A 24,645-nucleotide genomic window follows, 5' to 3' on the forward strand; every position below is an offset into this window, starting at 1 on the left:
TCTCAAGTGACAGCTTCTTCGAGCTTGATAAAGTCATTTGGTCTATCAAGAAAGTCATTCATAGTGTGGACTAACTTGAGACAAAGGTTGAACCACAAAGGACTAATCTCCTTGAGCCTGGCTGCAAGTGTCATTACCCTTGCATCTTCGCTAAGTATTTTTGTCTTAGTAGTTGCCTCTAAGAACCATTGAATGTAGTCCTTAAGGGATTCATCTTCTTGTTGTTTCACATCTACCAAATCATTGGGTTCGATTTGGTACTGTCAAGAAGGAGTGAATTGGTTGCCAAAAACATCCACTAGTTTTTTCCATGATTCAATAAATCCAAGGGAACCTTTAGATATCATCCTCGAGCTAAGCATATAAGCGTGGTAGGGAAAATTTTGCACCGGACGTCATCTCTTACTCCTTGTAGATTAGTCTCCACTTCAAAGTTATGAATGTGGGACAATGGGTCTTCTTTCCCAGTGTATAGATGCCAGGAAGGATTCTTGAACTATGGAGGGATCGATAGATCTTTAATTCGGTCTAAGAGCAGTGACGTCGCTCCCTTTCCATTTCAAATTTTAACAGCTTTGGGGTCGTTCTTCCTTTCACCAAGGCTGCTAGATTGTCAAACTCTGTCCTATTGACACCATGGTGGTGGTTTTCGTCCCAATAGGAACTTTTTCTACCCAATCAAGGTTAGCGCTAGAAGCTCCCACATTCTACAACCATCTCTTGGTTAAGGTGCCATGCAAGTCTCTCGGTCTTCCAAGTCCATCATGAACCCCTGTCGACTTATGTCTTATTTTTTGTCTCTTGACACGGGGTCATGAAGGCAACATTGGTGATTTTTTGGATTGAATAGTAGGTCGTCTTGCGATGATGTGCTGCGAGGGTAGTCATTCTGAACATTGTAGTGACTATTTCTCTCGAAATAGTCTTTAATAGGATCACAATTGTGAAGAGAATTGAATAGATTGCTCAAGTTCAACTCTTCTCCATGTACTAGAGGGAAGTACTCATATTGTTGGCCATCGGGGCCATGGACAAAGTAATGGCACAACTCACCTCTCTCATCTCAAAAATACTTTCAAGTATGAAGCGATTCATTAGTCCTTACTCGTCGGATCTCATAACCTCCAGTTTTGAAGTAGAGTCTTTGACTTCCCCCTTTAGTGTGAGTAGCAAGTCCCTTTCCCTTTGAAGGGTCTCGAGGCCTGATGTTGTTAGAGCGACAAGGAGAGCTTAGTGGAGGAGTTCTATTTGTTTTCTCAGTAGTTTGTGGTCATTCCACATCAGGGGGAGGGCCCATTGGTTAGCGTGCTTAAGCTTGAGCCCTTTCAAACTCTTGCTCAAGGTTTGTTTCCCTCTAGGGAGGCTCAATACCTGTTGTTTGCTTAGTACTTGCACGGTTATTGGCATGGTAGTAGTATTCCGTGCATTAAGGGTTTCCCCTTGAGTACTTGTTCCCACGTGGCCAATTGGCCGATGGGGATTCTCTCTAACCAACTCAGAAATACCCCTATGAGGAGTAGTCTTGCAACTAGAGCAGTAAGCTTCTGTGAATTGTTGAGATAGGTTAGTTATTCGTTGTTCCTTCTCAATTCTCCACAAACCAGTTCTGAAACTGCTTGTGTTATTTGTCGAGAGGATTTTTTAGTTTTTGTTGCAAGTCATCCACGGTTTGGCTAAGCTATTCAACTTGAGGATTGGCCTCCTCGAGGTCTTCTAGTTCCACACATGTGGTTCCTTAGGTGGAATTTGTTCACTAGTTTCAATACCAGTAGCAATCGGTGGCCTTACCAGATGAGTTCTGAAGTTGGTTTTAAGACATCTACTTGGCATCTGTGATGCAAGTGCAATCCCATCACCAACTCTAGTGACTGGCATACCCCTAATCTGTTGGCCAGTTATTGTGGTTCTTCTTTCAACATTGAGGACCATGTTGCTGTTGGAAATTTATTTTACCAGGATCTTAGATCTACTCACAAGTATGTTGTTTAACACCCTAAATATGAACTTTCTCAAACGATAAATTAAACACATAAAAAAGTTAAGAAAACCTTACATTGATGCAGCGGAATTAATGTCTCCTTCCACTCAGATCTCTAACCCTTGTATCCTTTCTGTAGCAGAGTATAATCAAGATCTGAGCCCGAATGTCCTTCTTCTTCTTCAAGTTTGATCCTTCACAGTCTTCCAATCTATGATTGAGTTACTGCTTGCTGTGTGTGGGCACTTACTCTTTCACTAGGGTCGAAATTTATGAAGAAGAAAAGAGAAGAGGGTTTCGGCCAGGTATAGAAACTAGGGAAGGCTCAGTTTTTCTGAAGAGAGAAATTTCTGTCAAAAGATGTTATTGAAAACTTGTTTTTTGATTGAGCCATCACTTTTTATTTATAGGAAATTACTAGGTTTAGGTTAGGAATTATTTGGCATTAAAATAATGAAAATATTAATTTGAAATCCCACAAATAGTGGCCGGTCATGGTGTAGTTTATGGGCCCCACTTGATTTTGCAGTTTGAATAAATTTTATCTCTATTTTCTCAAAAACGTCAATTTTCTAATTCTAACCTTTTAAATGCCAAAACTAATTATTTAATAACTAAAATAGATTATTAAATAATATTGTCATTTAATTTAATTATTAACTAGACATATAAAGTCCATTAATAAATAAATAATCCTAGAATCTCTTTTCTTTACAATTTCACCCCTGCTTAGTGAAAATTCATAAAATTAGACATAGTCTAACTTTAGAATTATAATTGATCAATCACGAATCAATTAAATGAGTCTTACAAGCAGAATGTTCTCGACTAGAATGGGGACCATGGATCTATATGCTGAGCTTCCAATAAGTGAACCAAATTTACCAAGTAAATTCCTACTTATTAATTCTTCGTTGAATCCACTATTAGAACTTAGAATTGCACTCTCAGACTTATATAGAGCACATTATATGTTTCACGATATCAATATGCTATCTCATTGAACCATTGTTATAATCTTATTGTGATTTAAAGATCCTCTATATAGATGATCTACATCGAGATGGGATTTCTTTACTGTTCTCACCCCTTAATGTATTTTGCTCCTTAAAACACTTAGCTACCTGTAAATGGTGTTTAGTGATCTAATAATTAGTCAGTTAAACAAGAGCTCATCCATTTACTTCTATTTGCTAAGCTCGAAGAAAATCATCACTTGACTTCTATACACCAGTAGAAGCTATAGATTCCATATTTATGTTCAGCACTCCCACTCAATCATATTATCCTGTTCCCAACATATACGTATCACCCTGACCTAAAAGTAGGCTTAACTAATAAATCAAAGAACATGAATAGCACTCCTGAGTTGAGCCTAAGCATATCAAGATTTAGATTCTTTTAATCTTAAGATCAACTACTGATATTGACTTGGAAAGATATATATAACGGTAAGTTTGTAATATCTTAACTTAGTTGCAATATCGGTCCAATCCAATGTATACTCCATACATTCGAAACTAGTATACTTTACTAATGTACTGGAAAGAACATAACACTTACTCCAAGTGTAAGTATACATCATCGCTGATTATCACATTAGTGTAAATCCAATAACACTGATGAAACAGGGACCAAGTCTTTTGATTCATATGATCACAATCACATTCTACTGTGTTGACGATACTGTAATTGTGAATAAACATATGATCTGAATTTAACTGATTTTGTGTATAAAAGTAATAAACATATTAAACCATTAGCATGTAAAATTCATGCAAACATCAATCACTTCAAATTTCTTATATTGATAACTAATAAGATTGTAAAGAGTTTTCTTTAGGGCATAAAACCCAACAAACTCCCACTTGGACTAACATAAAACAAACTGTGCAAATAGGTCAATCTGATGTCTTGATCTTCAGATCAAGTGTAGTATATTTGAATCCACCTAAACTTCTGGAAACTAGTTCATAAATTGACTTATGAAACATCCTTTACTATATGCTTTACTCATCAAGGGATACTGAAATCTTTACTGTTTTAAAAGTACATCTGAATTAACAGAAGACATATCTCTCATATTTTAAAATATGTAATTGAGATAATACAGTGTAGATTTTTCTTCAGTGATATAACTTTCTTGAATTTTCGAATACACAAAGTTATAATTCTTCTCTGGTAGAGCTTGAATTATTATAGAATAATTCCTCCACCCCCAAAGTAAGCACCATCTCATGAAATCTCGAAATGAGTTGGTGAGATACCAGGACAACTGATACACAGTTCCTTAATATCTAACATATAGATCACTTTCATAAATCTTTCTTGAATATCTTCTAATGTTCCCTATTTGATTACATCTCAGATAGCTCCCACTCAATAGCAGATGTCTGGTTAAATAACACTTTTAACCTCTGATTGTTTAGAGAGTTATCTAGTTGTGACTTTTGTATTGGTCTGAAACTTTAAGTTAAGACTAAGTCATCAACATAGCAGACTAGTATTTGAAGTGAAAAATACATGCCAGAGATAAAGTAATCAAAATTAAGATACCATAAAATTTTATGAGGATTAAGAATTCTAGGTTCAAGTCATTCGAATAGACTGAAATAGAGTTCTTTATCTTATTCTCATAATTCTGATAAGTTATACCTATCCATGTGAATGGTTAGATTTGCTTTTCAGTAGTGTTCTTAAGTATCTATCACAAGTATCAACCTGATGAAGATGGGTATAGAACTTTAAAATTCTCCCACTCAATTAAGGTAGTGTGAAACTTTTCCAAAGAACTTTCATAGGTATCAAACTTTTACTTACAACAGTAAACGAAATGGAACATACAATCAAGATCAAGAATTTATATTGATAATAGCTAACTCATTATATTACTTCCATGTTTAAAGAAAATATGTGTCACATAGGGAATTGTGGAATAGACTCCATCCCTAAGGATATACATATAGGGTACTTGTGGATAACCTCCACCCCTAAGTATATAGAGATTAAGATCCACCCCTAAAGGTTGTAAAGATCATTATTCTCTAAGTATGATAGAGTTTATGAGGAGTTGAATACTATCCAGAGTTCATTAGATATAAAAGATCGTTGAACTGCATAGTTTTCTTAACTTTTTTCCACCCCTATCAAATCAAAAGATCCTTTTATTAAACAAATTCTTAATAATTGTATTTGAATTAACAATTATTAATAAACATAGAATTAATTTCTAGTGTTTATTTAATATAACTCTATGAAGAGTTGTAAATATTATAGAATTTGCATCAATAATAAAAACACTCACACATACAAACATATAAATATAATATGGTAATAGTTGATGAAGATAAAATAAATGAAGCTCATTCTCATAAATTGCAATGGTTGAATTCGAAAATAAACTTTATTAATAAAAAAAATGTATTGCAACAACATGAGAGAAACATGGATAAATATCCCTAACTAAAATTTGAAATCCAAATTGTCTTTAAACTAAAACAATTAATTCAAAAAATAAATTGAAGAGCTTCATCTTCATCTGGGCGATTTCACCCTTGGTCCAGCTTTCTGATCCAACTCATCTGAGTTCAAGTAGCTTGGCCTATAAGAAGAAGAAAACAAATAAACAAAGTTAGTCCAGAATCATAAATCCAATTAGATAATAATTCACTAAAACTCTTAAAGTTTATAAATAGAAATACCTTGTTTCTTTGCAAGAAGTTTAGGACATTGGGGTTTCCAATGACCTGTCTCATTGCAGTAGAAACACTTTCCTTTAAGTGTAGCATCACCAGAAGGAGCAGCCTCTTTATTCTTCATGGCTTTTGTTCGCTTCTTGGTGTTCTTCCACTTCTTTTTCGATTTGGGTTTCGAAGTAGAGGCAACATTTGCTTCAGGTTTGTTCGTTCCATTACCATTACCAGGATTATGAGGTTTACTCCCTTTCTTCTTGGGTCCTCCAATCAAATTTTCATAAGTTTGAAGGTCATTGACTAATTCATGAAAGTCAATTTCCTTCTTATTCATGACATAATTTGATGTGTATGGTAGAAATGCTGTAGTCAGGCTATTCAAGATAAGGCTTACTTGAGTAGCACTGTCCATTTCAGCACCATGATCCTGGGCTTCTTGGAAATAACTTGACATGAGGAGAACATGGTCACGCACATTTTGATGAGATTCCATCCGTGCATTAATGTACTTCTTAGTCGCGTCAAAGCGTGACTGAAGTGATGCCTTACCGAATAGCTCATTTAACTTTGGCATAACTTCAGCAGCCTTCTCGGTTTTAGAAAACCGAGTTTTGAGGGTGTCAACCATGCTAGAAAGCATAAAGTATAGAGCTTTGTCATTTGCTTTCTGCCAACGCTCATACTTTTCTTTCACAGCTTTGGATGCATTGTCCCCATGCACTTCAGGTGACGGCTCAGTTAAAACAAATAAGGCACTTTCTCCTATGAGAGCAATATAAATGTTCTCATTCCACTTTGTAAAGTTAGATCCATTCAACTTATTTTCAGTCAACAGTGATAACATGGGATTCATTTTGATAATACAAGATACTACAAAATAATAGAAATCAACAAATAGAAATTAATAATGGTTTACACACAAAATCAATTCAGAAATTATAAGCACATAGCAAGTAGGAATGATATGAGAAAATACTTAAAAAATTCAATCCTAAATAATTTCCAAGGTTTTTCAACAAACTGATATCAGTGTCCCGTTTAGGCGAGAGTCAAAGCTACCATCCATTGAATAGAGTTGTCAGCTCATCTAAAATGTTAAACATTCTAGCAACCTTTTATTCGATCAAGATTGGAATCCAGCGTTGTCTCGTTTAGGCGAGAGTCAAGGTTATTCTATCTTATGAGCTTCTACCATTGTTTCGCAATTTGCAAGTCAAATATGGTCGCCACCATTAGGGTGATCTATGACATATAAAACACTTACAAACTACTTATCTTTCGAGATTAAATGGTGCGAAATTGCTAATGAACGTTCCTCCATTAGGGAGGATTACTCACTAAAACAAACGCGATGTAAAACCAACAATGGAGATCGAATATCTTAATAATAATAAAGCTCATTCTTTAAAATGTATTTTCTTTATTATTCTAATAAATATATTCATTAAATTAGAATTTAGAATTAAAATTCAAAATAAGAAATTAATATAATATTTATAAAATTATACTTAAATGCTGATTTGAAATAAAATTAATTATTTCCATCTTAGTAATAATCTTAAATATAAATATTAAGAAAATTAATTTAAGTTGAAATAAATTAAATTAATTAGCAACTTAAAAATTTTCTTGCGAATATATTTATTGTATTCGAAAAATAAAGTATAAAAATTATACAATTTTCGAAAATAAATAATAAAACTTAAAAAAGAAATACTTCAAAAATATCATCTATCTAGATTTTCTATTGACTAGTTAATTCAATTTCTAATAATATATATTTTAAATTCATTTATTTTAAAATTAATCAATATATGAAAAAATCATTGATTTAAGTTGGTCCAAGAATTAATTAAAATAAATAATTAATTTACAACTCAATCTATTTTTCAACATTAATTCAAAAATATTGCATAATTAAAATGCAGTTTTCGAAATTGATTAATAAAATAAAGAAAAATATATATTGAAAATTATTTAAATTTAATTTGAAAAATTAAATTTTAACCTAAAAATAATTTCTATTTAATTAAGTGTCATGAAAAATAAATATTTAAGTATCATGATGAAAATCAACTTAGATATTTAAATTTTTCAAGTTAATTAAATGTATTAAATTCAAGAAATAAATAATTAAGTGTAGAGAAGACTTAATTATTAATTTTTTGTTTAATACTAGGAAAAATATACTTAAATAAAATTGTACCAAAATTAATTATTTAAATAATTAATTTCACAATGTATAAAATTTTCCTATTTGAATATTAGAAATAATAAGTAGTCTAGAAATAACTATCTAGAAAATATCATTTGACTAAGTATCTTTTCAACAAAAATTTGAAAAATATCTAATTTAAGTTGTATAGAAAAAATCTAAAAACTTAAATAATTTCAAATTTAGATTTAATTAAATATCAAAAATAAAGTTGTAACCACTTAATTTGAAAATATTCTATGTTAAGTTAATATTCGAAAAGATATTAACTTCAAAAACTATCTATAATATTCCATTTTAAGTTAATATTCGAAAAGATATTAACTTAAAAAAAATATCTTAAGAATCTTTAATAACTAATGCCTAGGATTCCTCAATTTAATTTAAAATTTAAATAAAATATTCAAATTTAAGTTAGATAAGAAAAATCAGTTGATACAACTAATTTATAACTTAAATAGGAATATTTAATTAAATAAGTTCCAAAAAGAATCTAGTTAGTTAAAATTCTATATTTAATTAAATACAAGAAAAATACAAATAGTTTGTCTAGAAATAATATCTAAAACTAAAAGTATTTTTCTTAAAATTAACTTTAAAATATTAAAATGAAAATAAATTTCATATATTTTAAAAGTTAATTATGTTGCTAATTCAATTTTATTAGGTCAAACTAATATAATTAACCTAGAACAGTTATTCAAATAAGGCAAATGGGCCTTCACAATTGGGGTAGTTCATGTGAGGGGGTGCTGGGTTCAGTATGTCGTACCCACTTCTATGGCTCCCAACTCTCACACAAGGCCCAAAAGAGAGGAATTTAACCTTAAAATAAATAACTGTTATTAATTGAATAGGTCCAATAACTAAATGCACCTAAGTAAAATCTATCATAATGTGACATTTTATTTAGCAACAACCTATATGCATCTATATAATAAAATAAACACATAGGCTCACACAGGTACACACTTGGATGGATCCTATCATGTTGCTAGGTCATACACAGATGAAAGAAGATTGTAAAATTTACCTGTTACAAATTACTAACTTGACCAAGGGAGCCATGAATTAAAATCCGATCATTGGATCTGTCAACAAGTTAACCATGGCTATTTGCAATCAAGTAATAATAGGTTTTGAAAACTTACAAACAAGCTAAAAACACATACTCCTGCAACAAGGTTAGCTGGATAGTTGGAAGTAGGATTTATTTAATTTTAAATAAATAAATTTCGAAATTAATTAAATTAAATAAAAAATATATTTAATTTTGAAAAATAAAATAAATAATAATATTAATTTATTTTTCGAAAAAAAAATAAAAATAAAATTTAAATTTCGAAATTATTTTTTTAAAAAAATTTAAAATTAAACCTACAATTTTGAAAAATTAGGTTTCAACTAACCTAAATATCATTTCAAAATTTGCTAACTACTTTTAAAAATTAAATGTTATTTTATAAATAAAAATTAAATAAAAAATTAGAAAAGATAAATTAAATATCTTTTTCATATTTTAAATTTAATTTAAATAAATAAAATAACAAAATTTAAAAGTTAGCAAAATATCTTACATCTATTTAAAATTACATGATTATAGTTATCTTATTTTAAATTTAAATAAGGTCAAAATATTTAAAAAAAAATTAATTTAAAAAATTTAATATCTAACCTTAAATTTAAAAATAAGATAAGATATAATCAAATTTAAAAATAAGATAGATAATTAAGCAAAAAGAAAGATATTTACTAATTTCAAATTGAAATTACACTAATATCATGAATTAAATTTAAAAATATTAAATTTATTCATTATGATAATTAGAGTTGAATTAGGAATAGTAAATATATAAATACAAAACTACACAAAAAATCGGAACTTAAATCCATGAAAAAGCATGAAAAAACGAAGAAAAAAGAAAAATTTGGGAGCTGTACGGACGGTATGCGTTGCATACCGTCCGCGTGCGCAACCTGGAGTGACTGGCCGAGAAACCTCGGCGGACAGGGGAAGTTGCAGCCTTCCCGTGCGCGGAATGAGGTGTCATCAGACGTCCGGCGCATTTTCAGACAAAATCTTGTCTGAATGCTCGTGTGACCGAGGGTGACTCGGATCCGCGCGCGCGTGAAGGTGCACAGTCACCTTATCTTTTTTCGAATCTTCAAAAAATCATAACTAATTCAAATTAAATCGAAATTGAGTTCTGTAAAAAAGTAACTTGGTTAATTTTTTCCATAATATCCAATAAAAATAATTCCAGAAACAAAATTTTAATTATTTTTCACGAAAATTCACAAACATCAATCAATTATCATATAACACTCAATACAACTGAAACCATCCAAATAACAAACAATCGTTTTAAAGTCCTAATTTCATGCAAGTAAATCAATTACCATGGCTCTGAGGCCAGTTGTTGGAAATTTATTTTACCAGGATCTTAGATCTACTCACAAGTATGTTGTTTAACACCCTAAATATGAACTTTCTAAAACGATAAATTAAACACATAAAAAAGTTAAGAAAACCTTATATTGATGCAGAGGAATTAATGTCTCCTTCCACTCAGATCTCTAACCCTTGTATCCTTTCTGTAGCAGAGTATAATCAAGATCTGAGCCCGAATGTCCTTCTTCTTCTTCAAGTTTGATCCTTCACAGTCTTCCAATCTATGATTGAGTTACTGCTTGCTGTGTGTGGGCACTTACTCTTTCACTAGGGTCGAAATTTATGAAGAAGAAAAGAGAAGAGGGTTTTGGCCAGGTATAGAAACTAGGGAAGGCTCAGTTTTTCTGAAGAGAGAAATTTCTGTCAAAAGATGTTATTGAAAACTTGTTTTTTGACTGAGCCATCACTTTCTATTTATAGGCAATTACTAGGTTTAGGTTAGGAATTATTTGGCATTAAAATAATGAAAATATTAATTTGAAATCCCACAAATAGTGGTCGGCCATGGTGTAGTTTATGGGCCCCACTTGATTTTGCAGTTTTAACAAATTTTATCTCTATTTTCTCAAAAACGCTAATTTTCCAATTCCAACCTTTTAAATGCCAAAACTAATTATTTAATAACTAAAATAGATTATTAAATAATATTGTCATTTAATTTAATTACTAACTAGACATATAAAGTCCATTAATAAATAAATAATCCTAGAATCTCTTTTCTTTACAATTTCACCCCTGCTTAGTGAAAATTCATAAAATTAGACATAGTCTAACTTTAGAATTATAATTGATCAATCACGAATCAATTAATGAGTCTTACAAGCAGAATGTTCTCAACTAGAATGGGGACCATGGATCTATATGCTGAGCTTCCAATAAGTGAACCAAATTTACCAAGTAAATTCCTACTTATTAATTCTTCGTTGAATCCACTCTTAGAACTTAGAATTGCACTCTCAGACTTATATAGAGCACATTATATGTTTCACGATATCAATATGCTATCTCATTGAACCATTGTTATAATCTTATTGTGATTTAAAGATCCTCTATATAGATGATCTACATCGAGATGGGATTTCTTTACCGTTCTCACCCCTCAATGTATTTTGCCCCTTAAAAGACTTAGCTACCTGTAAATGGTGTTTAGTGATCTAATAATTAGTCAGTTAAACAAGAGCTCATCCATTTACTTCTATTTGCTAAGCTCGAAGGGAATCATCACTTGACTTCTATACACCAGTAAAAGCTATAGATTCCATATTTATGTTCAGCACTCCCACTCAATCATACTATCTTGTTCCCAAAATATACGTATCACCCTGACCTAAAAGTAGGCTTAACTAATAAATCAAAGAACATGAATAGCACTCCTGAGTTGAGCCTAAGCATATCAGGATTTAGATTCTTTTAATCTTAAGATCAACTACTGATATTGACTTGGAAAGATATATATAACGGTAAGTTTGTAATATCTTAACTTAGTTGCAATATCGGTCCAGTCCAATGTATACTCCATACATTCGAAACTAGTATACTTTACTAATGTCCTGGAAAGAACATAACACTTACTCCAAGTGTAAGTATATATCATCGCTGATTATCACATTAGTGTAAATCCAATAACACTGATGAAACAGGGACCAAGTCTTTTGATTCATACGATCACAATCTCATTCCACTGTGTTGACGATACTGTAATTGTGAATAAACATATGATCTGGATTTAACTGATTTTGTCTATAAAAGTAATAAACATATTAAACCATTAACATGTAAAATTCATGCAAAGATCAATCACTTCAAATTTTTTATATTGATAACTAATCAGATTGTAAAGAGTTTTATTTAGGGCATAAAACCCAACAGTTGCAACCATCTTGTAAGTGATTTCTTGAGTTGTGGCTCCTAATGAAAGCACAAAAATATTGACATAGAAATCTAGACATAAATATCTAGCCACACCCGCTTGCTAGATTGGCGAGAATGTCTTAAGAGTTAAGTATAAATAAGTGAGACACAAAAATTTATAATAGTTAACTCCCTGTATCGTAATAATATTAGAGCTACGTCTACTTCGAGTTTTATTTCTCATGAGATGGATTATACAAAAATAGCTAAGTCTTGAAACTCTAATTCCTTGAGAGAGAAACTAGAGAGAGATGCTCTAACCTTATGGGTACTTTTTTGAACTTAAAAAATGAGCTTGTGGAGCTCTCCTTTTATAAGGAAGGAGGTCCTATTAAAATAATAATAAAATATTCCAGAAAATATGGAAATATACATTTAGGCTATTTTTGACTGTTGATAATGATCTAATGGTAAAATTTACTTTGGAGGTCGGTTGTCAATTTTTGGAGCTTGAGTTGCATCCGCGAGACCCACTTCGGATAAGCTGTAGCTTAAATTTGTAACTCTCTTGAGGAAGAAATTTGGAGTTGATAACTTTAAAATTGTGATAGGAGTGTGAGACAAGACTAATAGAGCATTGAAATATCTTCGAAAAGCAAGTTGAATTGCATCAATCGGGTCAATACTGAGTGACTTATGGTCATTTTACTGAAGGTTGTTCTACTCCCAACGCCCAAGTTGACATCCAACGCCTAGGTTGACAAGTGATGTCAACCTGGACGCTGGGCTAGGGGAAAATAGTGTGTGGGAGGTTCTTTCTGAAGCCTAAGTGATATTTTTACATCACTTAGCCAGTTTCTGTACTCTGGTGAAGTTGGTCATCAATTCTAAAAAATGTTGTTATTTCACAAAAACGGGAGACTCGAAACTACTCAGTTTCTGAATAAGTCACTTTGCCAGAAAAGTGCAAATATGAAGTTTTGAATTTTACTCTTCTTACTTCATAGCTCTCAATCACTATGAGAAACTAGATGAACAGTCAAGACAAAACCAAAATCAAATAAGCAGAACCCAACACACTAGGCCATATGTTAATTTGGGCACTAGGTGCTCTTTTCGGAGCTTTAGGGTTATTGTTTTGACACTTCCAAGGTTCTTAAAATTTAGGACGAGGTCTCCTACCCCATTTTTAACCATTTTGAAGAGAATCTCCGAGTGGAATTTGCATGTGATCAAATCTAATGTACCACGTTGATTGTAAACCTAGGCGCTGGGCTCAGTTTTATGCCCCTAGAATTGTCATTTTCTCCCCAAGTTTACTTTTATCTTTGTTATTTTTTATGACAAAAAAATGCTAGAACACTTTTTTGAAAAAATTATTGGAAATAGTATTGTCAACCTAGGCGCTGGGCTTATTGCCAGGTGTCAACCTGGGTGCTGGGTTAAGTTTCGAGCCTTTAGAAAGTTCTGTTTGCTCCCTGAAAATACTTGAATCTTAATCTTTGACGAAAACAAAGAATATGCACGAAAGACTTTTTTAGAAAAACTCCTCAGAATTGGCCTAGGTTGACAAAATGTCAACCTGCGTGCAAGGCCTGGACCAAGTGTAAACCTGGGCGCTGGTTCCTCATTTTGGCCTCTAGGTTGGTCTGTTTGTTCCCCAAAAGCACTTGTTTCCTCATTTTTGATAAAGACAAAGAATATTCCTGAGACAGATTTTCAGTTTGATACTGGGTGACTAGGGCACCTGGTGCTCCGAGTGCTCAAAAATAAAAGTTCGCTGAATCTATTTTTGATGCCTCAAATATGTTTATGACATGTCTAGTTCATGTCTCAGCACAAACTTTGACCCATTTTTACTAAGACGGTCCCAAAAATTGAAACCCTAGTTGGGTTGTCAACCTGGGCGCTACCAAGATTGATTTTTGTTGTGTTGTTTTGTCTATTTTCATCTCTCGGGTCTTGGAATTGGATATTCATGTTTTAATGATATAGAATACTAAAAGATAGTGAGTTGGAAATAACTCGGTGGAATCCAAACACCCATTTCGGAGTTCCCGAAGTCAACTTGGACGTAGGGCTAGGCCCTAGGGACCCCTCCCAGGTTGACTGCTATGACTCAGGACTACTCAACTCTAAGATATTTTCTTTCTTGCCACATGTCAAACATTGATGTCCATGTCACCGGGATTAATTTTTGGGTTAATAGAGACATAGAAGAATGTGAAAAATGAGACAGAGGAGCCCTCCTTTTATAGAAAAGGAGATCCTATTAAAATAATAATTAAAAATACAAAAAAATATGAAAAAAAAAATCATTTTGGACTGATCTTGGCCATTGATGATGATTCATGATGATCCAATGGTGAAAATTGCCAATTTTTGGACTTTGAATCTTGTCCCTCGGATCATTTTCGGGTTATCAACTTATTTGAGGACAAATTTTAGACCCGAAATCTTCAGAATTGCGATGTGGATGTGAGAAGTAACTTGGTATATCTTTTAAATAGCTTCAAAATTCAAGTTTAACCACGTCAATAGGATCAATATTGAGTGAGTTATGGTCTTTTACTGAAGGTTGTTCAGCACCCTGTGGCCAAGTTAACACCCACCGCCCAGGTTGACATTCTGACGTTAACTTGGATGTCGGGTGAGTGCCAAAACATCCCAAGCTTGTATTTTTTGATGCCTAAGTGTTGTAATGACACCACTTAGTCAGATTCAATCTTCTGGTGAACTTGTTCACCAATTCTTAGAGATGTCGTTGTTTTGGAAATTAGAAAGATTCAAAACTCTCTAATTTTGCCAATATTCCACCTTGTTGAAAGGGTGAAAAAGAATTTGACCTGTCACAAGTTATAGCTCTTATTTACTACGAAAAAGATAGTTGAATGCTTGAAACAGAATCGAATTCTGATAAGTAGAACCCATTGCACCAGGTTAGGTGTCAACCTGGGTGCTTCCCAGGATTCGTTTTGATACTTCTATGGCATTCGAGATTGCGAAAGAGGTCTCGTACCCCATTTTTGACCATTTTAAGAAGAATTCCTAGAGCACAATTTGCATTTGAGGAGCGAAAAACATGTGAACCAGGTTCCATGTCAACCTGCGCGCAAGGCCTAGTGCCATATCAACTTGGCACTGGGGCCGTTCTGGCTCCCTAAAAATCTCGTTTTCTCCCCAAGATCACTTGTATCTTCATTATTTCTAATGACAAAAAAATGCCCGAAACACTTTTTTGGAAGAATGACTGGAAACAGCCCAGGTTGACAAAATGTCAACCTGGGCACTAAGCCCAGTGCTAGGTGTCAACCTAGGCACTGGGTCCATTTTCTGGAAACTAGATGACTCTGTTTGATTCCTGGAACCACTTTTATCTTAATCTTTGACGAAAATAGAGAATATGTCTAAAAGACTTCTTCGAAAAACTTCTTGGAAATGGCCCAGGTTGACACAGTGTCAACCTGGGCGTTGGGTCCCAATTCTGACCCCCAGACGACTCCGTTTGTTTCTCAAAAGCACTCAAATCTTCATTGCTGAAAAAAACGGAGAATATGCTCGAAAGACTTCATCTGAATTGTTAATGGAAGTGGCGATGGGGTCCTCTTTTTGGCCTCCAGGTCGATCTGCTTCTCCACCGAAAGCACTTGTTTCCTCGTTTTGGATGAAGATGTAGAAAATGCTCGGGAAATTTTTTAAGTATTGTGGTTGGAAGTGCCCCAGGTTGACATGGGCGATGGGTGCCTAGGGCACCTGGTGTTCTAGTGCTCAAAATTGAAAGTGCTCCGATTCTGGTTCTATTGCCTCAAATATGTTCATGATAAGTCTAATTCATATCCTAGTAAAAATTATGACTCATTTACACTAAGACGGACCCAAAAACCAAAACCCTAGTAGGGTTGTCAACGCTGGACACCCGGGTTGACTTCTTGGTTGTTGTTTCGTGTATTTTCAGCTTCCAGGCGTTTGATTTGGATTCTTCATGTCTTCATGGTACAGAATATGAAAAGACAATGAGTTGGAAATTACTTAGTGGGATCCAAACACCCATTTTGGAGTTTTTGGAGTCAACCTGGGCGCAAGTCTAGGGAACCCTCCAAGTTGACTGCCATGACTCGAGACTACTCAACTCCGAGATGTTTTTCTTTTACCACGTGTCTCCAAGTGTGCTCCATAACTGTTTGAAATTTTGCGTTTGGAAGCTTGTCAAGAATGCTCTTCCAATTGGTTCAAGACTCTTTGTTGTGTTTGTTAATCCCCCTGGTTCATGTGCTTTATGTGGTGAAGAGGAGGGAGATACTTTCAAACACGTGTTTCTAGAGTGTCCTATCTCTGCTCAGTTTGGCTTGCAAGCAAGTGGGAAGTTAGGATGGAAAAATTGGTGATCTCTAATGAAAGGGAGTTAATCTCTTAGTTCCTCTTGTTAGAATTTAGGATAAGATGAGTGTGGTTCCATCTCAAAACCAATTGGCAATGGGAGGAGTAGCCAATTCATCTTATATATGACAATTTATTTTCACACATAAGCAATGTGGGACTAACTCTAATACCTTTGCCCCACATTCTTCCATAATGATGATAATTCTTTAGTGAGAGTCGAGTTTTTGGTTTCAGTTCTCACTACTCACTTCATATGGTGGTTGAGAAATGACAACTTTGACAATGGCATGAAGTGGACTTTTCCTGAGATGATGAAAAGGAATTTGCTCTTTCTTAAAGATCATTGGAAGAATGCTCAAGTGGCTCTTAAGACAGATGCAATTCAGGTGCCGAGAGTGATTCAAGAGGCTAGCATAAAATCAGGAAGTATGAGGGTGAATTATGCTATTTTCTCTGAGAATGCGACTGTGATGAGGGTGGTTGTTCATGATGAAGTTGGCCATATCATAGCTTTGTTTGCCAAGAATGTTGAGGTGCAGTCTGTGATGCATGGAGAGCTTTTGGCGATGCTTTAGGGAGCTCAAGTGATTAAAGACTTTGAGGTCATTGATGGGGTGTGTATTCAGATTGTTTAAATCTGGTGCATGTTGTGGTGAAAGGGAAATCCCCAGAGTAGAGGCTTGCGTTGGAGTTTTATGGTGTTATTGACTTTGACTTTAGTCTTTGCCTTGGATTGAAGTTCTTTGTAACGCTGTAAAGTTTGTTTAACTCTTTGCGCAGTTTTATAATGTTCTTCACCAACAATCTGAGGTTGGAGCATAATTGACGTCGAATCTAAAAATCTACTGCTGGATAGATGCCTTTGGCGGCCAATCTTTTTGATAGTACGATAGTCGCATTGTTCACCCATGTCTTGGCTAAATGGAGTCTATAGGGATGACTGCAATGAATATTTAAGATAAAATTATATGCACTTATTCAAAAAAAATAATAATAATAATAAACAAAGATATTTTTATATAGAATTTCAAGTTTAATCCTTAATCAAATTTTCCGTAAACCAATAAACCCAAATCAAATTCAGAATCAGATTAGGATGGGATTAGAACAAATTTTAATCCTCTTGGGCATGTTTTTCGAAAATTCAGACCTAGCAGTCCCAAGTCAATTGGGTTCATCAAGTTTTGAGATTTATCGAGCATAATATTCGCCCCTACATCATATTATTTAAGAGAAGACACTATATGTAATGTTTTGATAATTTGATTTAAATATAATCATCAATCATATAATTATGATAGGTTTATATGATGCGTTTTATACTGCTTAATTGGCTTTTTTTTTTAATTAAAAAACTTTAGACGTGGCTTCGGGCATTCTTCCACAGGGACTCCATTCAACAAAAAAAAAAAAGAGACTCATCTACTGCTGGCATTGGCGTTTTATAGCTAGATTTACAAGAACATCAAACTAATGGCTTAAAACAAATAACAAAAAAAAAAAAAGAATTAATGAATAAAAAAATAAATAGGAAACAAAGTATAGGATTGATGGATTAATTGAGCCCACACTATGCTCTCATGGAAGGTGTCGAATGTCGATTGAGCTCACACTTGCAAATTCACTGTCAACAAATTGAGCCTTGCTTTTTCCCAACAATATGAAGGAATTTAGTTACACAAGCTTCAACAGAAACTGGTCCGATTTCTTTGGTTTCCAAGCTGAAAATAACCCAACCACCTGCCTATAACAACCTTCCAAGATCAATAAAGCATATAAATCTGTAATGGGTCTGTATAGCAACTATTTTCATAGACCGCAACCGCAAGATATTATCCCTAACCGAAAAAAGCCAGATTGGTTGGTAAATAAGAATTAGTAATAGAAATTTTCTTATTATCAGTTACGCCACCCATCACTGGGCACTTAAAGATTTACAAAAACGTTAGAGATAATCTATCACTTACAACATTCTTAACAAATATGGACCCATCTCTTCTTCCTCTTACCCGAGTCGTAAATCTTTCCTCCACCTTTTCCACTTTGCTTATTCGCAGAGAGATGGTATACAAGACTTGGATGGTGGCAGTTGCATGTGGAAAATTTATTACGCCATGCAACATTATTGTAATGCAATAAGGTCTGGTCATGTACCTACTTTTGATTATTTTGTGTTGATGAAGCACCACGTTTCCTCAGCTTGTTCAAGATGCACGCCATAGCAACTTTAGCGCTCAAACTAGGATGACCACAAGACAGGCAGATTACCCCCCCAATAAGCAGCAAGCCATTTGCTACCATTTTCTTTGATGGTCTCGTTAATAATTTCTTTTGCTCGACAGCACTTGATCCACAAACAGCATTTGATGCTGCAGTTACTTCTGAGGACACACTAACATCATCTCTATCTTCTACTCCAGGTGGAACCTAATTACAGGAAAGCAACAGGAAAGTAAACAAAAGAAAGATAATATGTTAATATCTAAAACACTAAACAGGCATGAGTAGGGAGGATATAGAAGATGGGGAAGAGCAGACTAAATCAGACATAAATTATGCATTCTATTATTTAGTTTATGATCTTTTGTTATTGAATTAGTTAGGTTAAGCATACTTGGGCTTTGGTATACATTTTCTAATTACATTAATGGTCCTTATGGTTGAATTTTCACATCATTGTGTGATTGCCTTGAACAGACCCCATATCAGATCGACTTCAGTCTACCCTCTTGTAATCTCCCTATACTTGCTCTATTCTTTCTTTCACCATTCCTTATCCTCCAGAATTCTACAATTACAACTAAAAGATTAAAGCAACCATTTTAACACCCTGCAATCCCCATTGAGTTATGACATTGCTGTCTACCTAAAAGTGATTCCGGATAATCAAGCTTTTTTAGCATGCGCCAAACCCAGGTAATTTTTAGGTAGGCTTCCTCAATCACTAACAAACACTAACTATAGATATAAAACTAACATTTATCATAAAATAAAGGGAATCACCTTAAGCAACTGTAAAATGAAGCAGGTTACCAACATATCTACAAACAGGAACAAGATCCATAACCAAGAAATGGTACAAGGAACTAAGGTTGCATTTGATTGGAGATAATGAAATAGAAAAAGTAATCAATTTTCATTTTATTCATTTGTTTGGTTGCATTTCAAAGTATTGGAATCTCATTTCAATAGAATAACTTTTTTATCATTTTGGTAGAATGACTATTCCATTTTGTAATGAAAGGAAAGACCATACAATCTAAGATATAAATAAAAAAGAAATTAATAATTTCTTTATTAATTTTTTTATGCATTTTAAATTTTATTCCATTTTATTCCTATTCTTGTTTTCATTCTTTCCAACCAAACGTACCCTAAAGGAATAAATAGGCAGTTTAAGTTCAAGAATTTTCTAACCATTTTAATCAAAGTGACAGCACTGATGGAAGAAGATTGAGGACGTCTGACAGTATGATACTTTCGTAGGGCACTATCCATTTTACAGACATAACTCCATATGCCTTTTGAGAAAACCAACTTCGCCATCTCCACATTTAAACCAGCATCTTCTTGATGAAACATTCTGATCTCACATGCATTTCTACCAGGAACTGTAATAAGATACTTGGAATCACAAAACTAGCAGGAAAAAGTCTCTTGCTCATTAACAATAACAAAAAGGAAGTGTATAGCTATTATGAACCTACTCTGACAGTCTACATAAACATTAATTCATGAGATGATTTAGATTACGCCTGTACAGATCTAAACTAATTTCAATACAGGGTTCTGCAGAAACATGAAAGTAGGAAAATACAACTTCTCTTTCTTAACAAGACCTTTTAAGGACAATTAAGAATGATGTGTACTATTTGGAGACTTGCCTTTTCTGATTTGCCAACCAGATCTAAAAACACTGACGCGAACATACTTCTTTTGCTTTGGTGCCATAGGATGTTCACATTCCTGTCATTATAATTATTAAAGGAACGATATCAATAAATAAATCATCAGTAGCAGAATTCTCCAAATGGAGTGGAGAAGACAATCAAAAGCCAAAAAAGGGTTATAATTAGTAATATATCAAACATAATCTAAGCACACGCTTAAAATTTTCCTAATCAGCGAAGTGGTGCCACTCTATCACCCTTAGTCTAAAATTGAACATGTTCGGTAAATGGTTGTCAAGGCTCTCTTTAGGGCAATCTACTTTGGTATTGTGCAAGTGAAAAGCTAGTGTTTTATCTCAAATAAAGTTCAGATTTTCACTTGCACCTATCTTAGATTTAGAATTGTCTTGTCGCCTAAGAAGTTATAGAAGAATCTTGGGAGGACGTTTTAATGATAGCATATTGTGTGATCAGGTCAAGCATTATGCATCTAGATAGCTTGCAGTTAAAAAGTGAATAAAATTTAGTAGTTTTAGTCTGACATACTAAGAGATTGGCCTTTGGTAGCCCTAGATTAGTAAGTACAACCACAAGACATTCTTTCTCTTAAGCCATAAAAACATTGTCCTTCACCGTCCATACTTTGCTTCTGTGCTATTTTCTTGATTTCTTTTGTTAAGAAATCGCCTATTTCTTATCTGTATATGTGTGTAAGATCTGCCCACATCTCAGTTGCAGTAATTTACATTAAGGCTTGTGACTAAAGGTAAAAAATTACCTTAATGAAACAGTAGAATGTCTTATCCTTGCCCTCCCATAATCTCCAGGCTAAAACATACTCTCTAGGTGTCAAGAGTGGAAATTTTTTTATTGTGCAGCCAACTTCTATACCATTCTTTTCATCCACTTGTAACTGTCGATGCTCTACAACTGTTTTGTCCCACTGCTTTCTGTAATCATTGTCCATGTAAAAGTCTCTCAACAAGTCAGAAGAACAGTTCTCAAATACTGTAACACTCAAGTATTTCAAGGGAACATCCTGAAAACAAAGAGTCACATTAGTAAGCTTAATCGTCTAAACCAGAAAAAAATAATGCTTTAATTTAAGTACTAGTACAAGTAAATACAAATTAGGAGTCACACCACCAGCCAATTAACTCATTAAGCCAGGAAAAACAACTATATAAAAGTGGCGTAGAAATGCTGACCAGACAAGGATTTTTTCTATCTAATGTAATGATAAACTTATATTTTAGTAATCATACAGGAAAAACAAGACTTTTCTGTCAGAAATAAATCCTCTTGTCATGTAATTATTTGTATGTCCCTTTTCTTGTAGTTTCTTTCTCCTGTGTAATTGTTAACAAGTAAGTAAATGAGCGGATTTGGTTTTTTTATCTTCCCTTATTATCATTGTAAGATTCGCAAAAATGTATCTTATCCTTAAATTTGAATACATAAGTGATCAATTCGTTAAATGAATCTCAATACCAAAACCCAAGCAGAAATGGGGTAACCTTAGATTTGCAGCATTTAGCACTGTAGGAAAGATGATCATTTCTTTTGTCTATAACACTCTCCCATTTATCATTCTCATTATTCTTCTCATCCAAATTCTTTACCAGAAACATTAAATCTGCATCTGATACAATCTCTGAGATTCTGCAAAACCATATTCAACCAACATATCAACAACAGAATCACAAGAATATACCTCACTGTCAAATCAAATTATCACAGTATAGAATACATTATCCTCCAACACTGTATAAATCAAAGGTAACAAATAAGCAACTACACATCTCCTATCTCTTCTTTCCATCCAATTACCCAATTTAACAAAAATAACATGATCTTAAGGTCTATATTAAAAAATTCACATATACATTATTGCCAAGGCAATAAGCTAAACCTAAGGAAAATCATCAGAATGCCAACTTCTTTTCATAATTTAAGTTTTTGAAACTCAATCTTTACTGTCAATAACGTAATAACTGAAATCACTTTCTCTAGAGACTCAAGCTAGGAAAATTATAAGCTGAAAATACAGATATTAAATGAAATGGTTCGCGATCTAATGTTAAAATATATGAATGTGAATACGTAATTACCGCTCATGATGTCAATTGTCTCAACTCAATAATCTTTTTCAACCAGTAAAATCTTGAATTTCAAATATTTTCTTTTAGTATATCAAACTGACAGAAACATTCAAATTTTCATATCGAACAGATAAAAAACCATTACAAATCATAACAAAATCAATACTGCATAAACTAGATTAATCCAGTGAATAATTGAAATTTGAAATCCCAATAAAAAATAATAAAACTGAGATTGAGACAAACCCAAATAGTTAAATAGCAAAATTGAATCGATCAAAGTCAGTTTACCCAAATTGGGGAGTCGGAGAGTTCGAGGCGGCGACAGGAGTAGAAGGAGGAGCGAGAATCGACGACGAAGAAAAAGAAGAAGAATGAAAAGGAGAAGAAGACGAAGACGAAGACGAAGACAGAAAACGAAATAGGAAGGAAAATTTTCTAGAGAAGTGCCAGAGCAAGATGAGTAGGAGCGCAAGGAGAGTAACACAACCCCCGTGGATGTTTTCCCGCCAGAAGTCGTGAGAAGAGCCATAGGAGAAGGAGGTGAAAGCAGAAGAGGGAGAAGAAGAAACGAAATCCCAGAAGTTGGCCATGATTTTTTTGGCTCAGTTGCAGCGATTATGGTTATGGTTATAGCTATGGCAATGGCTACTCTTCTGTTGAAGAAGTCGCCCTCCAATTTGCATAACTAAACTCGATGAACGAGGAGAACAGCTCTCTCTCTCTCAGCTCGCAAATTTAGGCCAAAATAAATTATGTAATTACTAAAATTTATATTTAAAATTTTGGGTTTAGAAGGTAATTAATGTAATAAAAGACATTTATTACTTTCTTTCTAGAAAATTAATGTAATACATTGTGTTGGGTTGGCTTATCAACCAAGTTTTCATAGCGTTAGCCTCGAGAGCAAGCAAAGTCATCACCCACCACTTGTACTTTGAATTTTGGTAATTGTGAGGGGCAAATATGGAATGCCAAATATGTTTGGTCCATGTGAAATGATCTACTATAACTTCCTCTAAGCCTTGCAATTTTTCCTTCTCCTAGAAAAAATATAAATTCACAATAATTAGCTTTCACTTTAATTAGGTTTAATTAAATGGTGTTAAGTATAATTTACATATATGTTTAATTTTTTCAATTAAGTAATATATTTTTATTTTTTAATTTTGAAATAGAGTTTAAAATGTTGATATTTGAGAAGTTTTTAGCTATTACGGCTATATTAGTGTGTGCTCTTTAAATGCGATTATATATATATACGTATTTTATATACACTGAAAGAATAAATTTCATTGTCATGCGTATTTTATATTGATCTCTCTATATATAATGATTATATTAGAAAATATTTTAATAAAATTTGAGTTTGATGATAGAATCAATTACTTTCAAAATACATTTTTATATATTATGTCCAAACATATATTTTAAAAAAATAATAGTAGTGATAGATACAATATTCTTAATTTGTAGTTAGGAGAATGTAATTATAATAAAGTGTACAAATATTAGAACCATATATATCGTTAATCATTTTTAAAACAAAAAATTATCGTAAAATTAAGATTTAAATATATTCTTTATATAGATAAATGTGATTATATATAGATATAATTTTTATTTTTAAAGATATAATTACAATAATTTTTTTATAAAATATTTACATAATTTTTATTTTTAAATATTTATATAATAATATTATAAAATTAATAAAAAAAATATTTTGTTAAGTAATAGGATATTTTGTTAAAGTTAACGTAGAAACTGAAAAAAAGATCGTTAAATCAAGAACATAACCACATTTTATATAGAATAGATTAAGAAATAGTTCTGTACAAATTAGTAAATTTTTCAAATTGTGTATTTGTTTATTAATTATGTATAACATTATTTAAATTATGTTTTTTTGATTAATTATATAACAAATTAAATTATATTTTTATTTAATTATAAATGAAATTTGAATTAAAATGTTTCTTCAACTTTCTTATTTGTAAGCAAGAAATATTTTTTTTTTCTATAAATAATATGAAAATTATATAATATATGTAAAATATTACGATTGTTAAGTTTGTTTTGATA

General features: G+C 32.8%; 1 protein-coding gene across 1 annotated transcript; it reads right to left on the bottom strand.

The window, feature by feature from the left end:
- Positions 1-18,443: 18,443 nt before the first annotated feature.
- Positions 18,444-23,483, bottom strand: LOC115713061 (uncharacterized). The gene is made up of 6 exons (XM_030641539.2): positions 22,852-23,483; positions 21,976-22,120; positions 21,237-21,497; positions 20,453-20,534; positions 19,986-20,179; positions 18,444-18,995 (listed from the first exon to the last, which is right to left on the bottom strand). The coding sequence occupies exons 1-6, from the start codon at positions 23,151-23,153 to the stop codon at positions 18,723-18,725; spliced, it is 1,257 nt and encodes a 418-aa protein (XP_030497399.2). The 5' UTR covers positions 23,154-23,483; the 3' UTR covers positions 18,444-18,722.
- Positions 23,484-24,645: the final 1,162 nt, after the last annotated feature.

The sequence above is a fragment of the Cannabis sativa genome, chromosome 4, assembly GCF_029168945.1.
Source record: "Cannabis sativa cultivar Pink pepper isolate KNU-18-1 chromosome 4, ASM2916894v1, whole genome shotgun sequence".
Classification (NCBI taxonomy): Eukaryota; Viridiplantae; Streptophyta; class Magnoliopsida; order Rosales; family Cannabaceae; genus Cannabis; species Cannabis sativa.

What these genes read in the sequence shown, in the direction of transcription:
- LOC115713061 (XM_030641539.2), bottom strand. Translation starts at nt 23,153, where the DNA reads ATGGCCAACTTCTGGGATTTCGTTTCTTCTTCTCCCTCTTCTGCTTTC. An exon ending in CTAAATGCTGCAAATCTAAG is followed by an intron (nt 21,498 to 21,975) that starts GTTACCCCATTT and finishes CTTTGTTTTCAG; the next exon opens with GATGTTCCCTTGAAATACTT. An exon ending in TGGTTGGCAAATCAGAAAAG is followed by an intron (nt 20,180 to 20,452) that starts GCAAGTCTCCAA and finishes ATCTTATTACAG; the next exon opens with TTCCTGGTAGAAATGCATGT.